The sequence below is a fragment of the Nanorana parkeri genome, unplaced genomic scaffold, assembly GCF_000935625.1.
Source record: "Nanorana parkeri isolate BGI_ZX_2015 unplaced genomic scaffold, ASM93562v1 scaffold3385, whole genome shotgun sequence".
Classification (NCBI taxonomy): domain Eukaryota; kingdom Metazoa; phylum Chordata; class Amphibia; order Anura; family Dicroglossidae; genus Nanorana; species Nanorana parkeri.
The window spans coordinates 22,578-26,618 of NW_017309653.1; the positions used below are offsets into that span (position 1 = coordinate 22,578).

Below are 4,041 nucleotides of genomic sequence, written 5' to 3' on the forward strand. Positions count from 1 at the left end.
GATCGGGCGGGTTTTTTTATGTGGATGACCAGCCTATTGTGTTCTGCCTTGGCTGTCCGCAGATCTCCCCTTTGGTCCCCCCCCTCCTCACACACACCTGGCTGAACACGGTCTTCTTGTAGGTGGGGTCTAATGCCGGGCTATCGCGGTGCTCCACTGCCAGTCTGCGGTTGATGTACAGTCGCGGCATGAAGTTGGGCTTGCTGGTCTCGGAGTCCTTCAAGCACTGAGTGATGAGCGAAGAGCGGCGCTTCGACATCAACAGGAACTGCTTAATGTGCTGCGTTCAGGAACAGACATAAGACGGGCGCTCAGCGTGACGCACATACGTGGGACGTGTGGGGGCTGGGAGGCAGACGGCACGAAAAACACTCACCTTAAGCTGGCTGAAAGTGCCGATGCTGTGGTCCCAGGTGGGCACCAGGTGATGGAGGGCGTTGTCCAGAAGCTTGACAAACCTGGAGAAGGAGGACAGGAGGTGACTGGCCAATCACGGTGCTCAGACCGGCACAACCTACACTACATTACCATATATGGTCATAGAGGGGTGGGCCGGCGCTCTCATCTCAGATGTCCAATGGGACCATTTAGAGCATAAAAGCGTCCTAATATCTGCACCAAACTGGTCCAACGTGTTAGAGGTGGACCTATAGATCAGATATGTGCGTCCATGTGAAGTACAGCATGCTCAGTAATATGCGAGTGTAACACATCCAGGTATTGATTACCTCTCACAGAGATCACAGAACTCCCCCTGACAATGTCTTCATCTGCTTTTCTCTCCGGGAGGACGGCGCCATCTTTGTTCAGGCATCACCCAGGGTCTCCATCTACTTCCTGGACTGAGATGTCGGCTCAGAGATGACACAATCATGTAAATGCCGGTGCCTATGAAGTTCTTGGCTGTGTTCACAGATGTCTGACATAGATCAGCCCCCTGCTGTAGCCTCCTCGCCTTGTGACTTGTTACAATGCTGAAGTCTGATCACTGGGGGAGGGGAGACTGAGGAGATGCTTCCTCCTGCCTGCAGCAGACTGATCACTGGAGGGAGGGGAGACTGAGGAGACGCTTCCTCCTGCCTGCAGCAGACTGATCACATCATCTCAGCCTAGGCATAGTCACGGATGGAGTTCTCCTGAATTTCTCTCTATTCCTTCAGAGAACAATAACAATGCAATGCAGCCACAAGATATACCTCCCCAAGGTATGTAAGAAATGTGCTTTACAAAGTGTCAGCCAAATATTTTGTTTCCTCTAGTTCTGGGTGGAGTAGAGAAGAGTTATAACACTTCTCGGGGATCTGTTAGAGAGACCCCCCTCACTTCCTGTCCTGGTGACAACAGTTTTACCAGAAAGGAAGTGAGGGATGATGTACAAAAGTAACAGACAGGAATAAAAATCCAACGCATTTCAGGAGTTGTTTGGCTCCCCCTTCTTCAGGGCTAGATGAGGAGGACTCTCACAGTCCCTGAAACGCGTTGGCTTTTCCTTGGCAATATTAAATAAAATACCATTCTGGACTTTTATACATCAAGTGGCCCTTCTGTTCCCCATCCTGTAATTATCTTTGCTAAGGGCCACCTACAGACGTCTTAGGACAATGAGAGAAGCCAGTTGACTGGATTATACACAATGAAGAATCCCGCGCTCCTCTCCACCTGAAGAAGAATTCGGACTTTGATCTCTCTCTCTCTGCGGCCCTGTTGCAGACTTTCCCTCCATTCTGTCTGGTACTGTTCTCATTATGACAGCAAGTAAGAGTAAATCTCCCCAGGGGGACCACCATAGCAGAAAAACCCAACAGAGCTCCTCACCCCACAAAAAAAGAAAAATGTATTGCCCAAAATCTACGCGATTCGGATTTTCCATCGGATACAAGAAGAGATAATGGGGAACATCTGACCTCTGGAGGACTATGGCTCTCCTGTACAGGACATCCGGGTCGATGGCCTCCAGTCGCGGGTATCGTACCAGGTTGGGGGGAAGGAACATGTCAGCCGTGAGCCCCAAATCCCTCACCTTGGAGGACCTGATCTTTATCCCCCGTATTCGGACATCAATTCCTTCATCTGCAGGAAAATACATTGAAAACAGGTCAGCGGAAGGCAAAAAAAGAGGGGGGACAGCAAAGTGTGATTGCTGATTGGTTATGGAATATCGTATCCTGTCTATTACACTGCAACCATATAAGCAACGTGAACATACAATATATACCCCAAAGTATGAGGAGCCCCCTCCAAATTACTCAGTTTTAGTGCTTCTGCTTTCCAGCTCCCTCATCAACTCCTCCCATGCCCACCTCCAGGACTTCACTAGAGCGTCTCCCATCCTATGGAACTCTCTACCCCAACCTGTCCGTCTATCTCCCACTCTGACTGCCTTTAGGCAATCCCTTAAGACTCATCTCTTCCCGGAAGCCGATCCCACCTCAACCTAACCGCTCAACCATTCATCCCCACACAGCTCCCTCCTCATGTATCACTGGCTCCTCCCCTTTTAGATTGTAAGCTCTCAGGGGCAGGCCCCTCCTTACCATCTTGTCTTGAATTGTATTGCGATTGTAATGTCTTCATTATAATTAGGGCTGTGCAAATTAACGATTAATTTCTCGATCGTTTTAATCTTTTTGATCGATTAAATTTTTTTTTAAACTTTCTGCACGAGCGCCAGCCAAGGCATTGGCCTATACACATACAGCACAGCAATGGCCTATACACAAACAGCACAGCAATGACCTATACACATACAGCACAGCAATGAACTATACACATACAGCACAGCAATGAAGTGATAAAATGAACTAGGATCACACTAATCCAGCACGTTATTATTCCAAGTTGCCCCACTCAAGCGGCGGCCATGTTGAGTGGGGCACGTGAGATGAATAACGTGCTGGATGAGTGTGATCCAAGTTCACTTTATTACTTCATTGCTGTGCTGTATGTGTATAGTTCATCGCTGTGCTGTATGTGTATAGGCCAATTAAGTTGGATCTGTATGTGCATTAGAATTAATCAAAATTAATCTATTAAGCGATTTAAAAAAAATTTGATTAATCGAACATGAAAATTTTAATAATTACCAGCCCCACTTATAATGTAAAGCGCTGTGCAATCTGTTGGCGCTATATAAATCCTGTATAATAATAAGTGTTAACACTCCATCATACAAAGACATTGTAGACAATGGAGCTCTTCCAGCCTTGTGGTCACAGTTTGAAGACCCTTTTCTGTCCCCCCCATGACTATCCCCTGTGTACAAAGCCAGGTCCATAAAGACATGGGGTGACCAGTCTGGTGGAGGAACTCGAGTGTCCTGTACAGAGCCCTGACCTCAACCCTACTGAACTCCTTTGGGTTAGGTTGGAAAACCAATGGTAAGCCCGATCTTCTCAACCAACATCAGTACCTGACCTCACAAATTGGTACAACTTCCCACAGACACCCTCCAAACTTTTGTGGAAAGGCTTCCCAGAAGAGCAGCTGCTGCTATAGTCATAAAAGGTGAACCAACTCCATATAAATAGCTATCGAGGGGACAACTAATGGGCAATACAAGGCAACTTCATACTAGTAGCCATAAAGGTTGAGGGGGGCTCCATAGTAAAGGCAATGGGGGGTGGGGTAACACCATATTAATGGACATGAAGTTGGCAGGGCAACGTTATATTAGTGGCAGTTTGTATTGGGGTGGGGAAGGGGATAGCCACATAGGTATGATGCTGAGGTGTCCACAGGGCTGGATTTCCCACTCCCACAAGGCCAACCAAGGCCCGGCCTCCGGGCAGCAGGGAGTAGAGGGGCAGCAGGGAGTAGAGGGGCAGCAGGGGTGTGGATTTCCTATCTCCTGATGCCTGGGACATGCAGTTCTGGGCACCAGGCGGGTAGCTGTTTTCTACATATAGCCCTGTTTTGGGCAAGCAGAGATAAATGTACAGCGGGGGAGCTGACGCTTGTTTTGTGCACGTGATGTCACTGAGATCACTTGTATGCAACCTTCCGGTCTGCCGTTTTCCAGGGTGGGCCGGGTTGGTAGGGAGG

The 4,041-nt window shown here is 48.5% G+C and overlaps 1 protein-coding gene across 1 annotated transcript in view; it reads right to left on the minus strand.

Moving 5' to 3' along the window:
* HECTD3 (HECT domain E3 ubiquitin protein ligase 3) overlaps positions 1 to 4,041 on the minus strand; it is a 40,629-nt gene that overhangs the window by 22,078 nt on the left and 14,510 nt on the right. Inside the window, exons 8-10 of the mRNA XM_018574936.1 lie at positions 1,905 to 2,070; positions 377 to 458; positions 98 to 280 (exon numbers count right to left, since the gene is read on the minus strand). Coding sequence (XP_018430438.1) covers positions 98 to 280; positions 377 to 458; positions 1,905 to 2,070 — 431 coding nt within the window. The remainder of the gene's footprint in view (positions 1 to 97; positions 281 to 376; positions 459 to 1,904; positions 2,071 to 4,041) is intronic.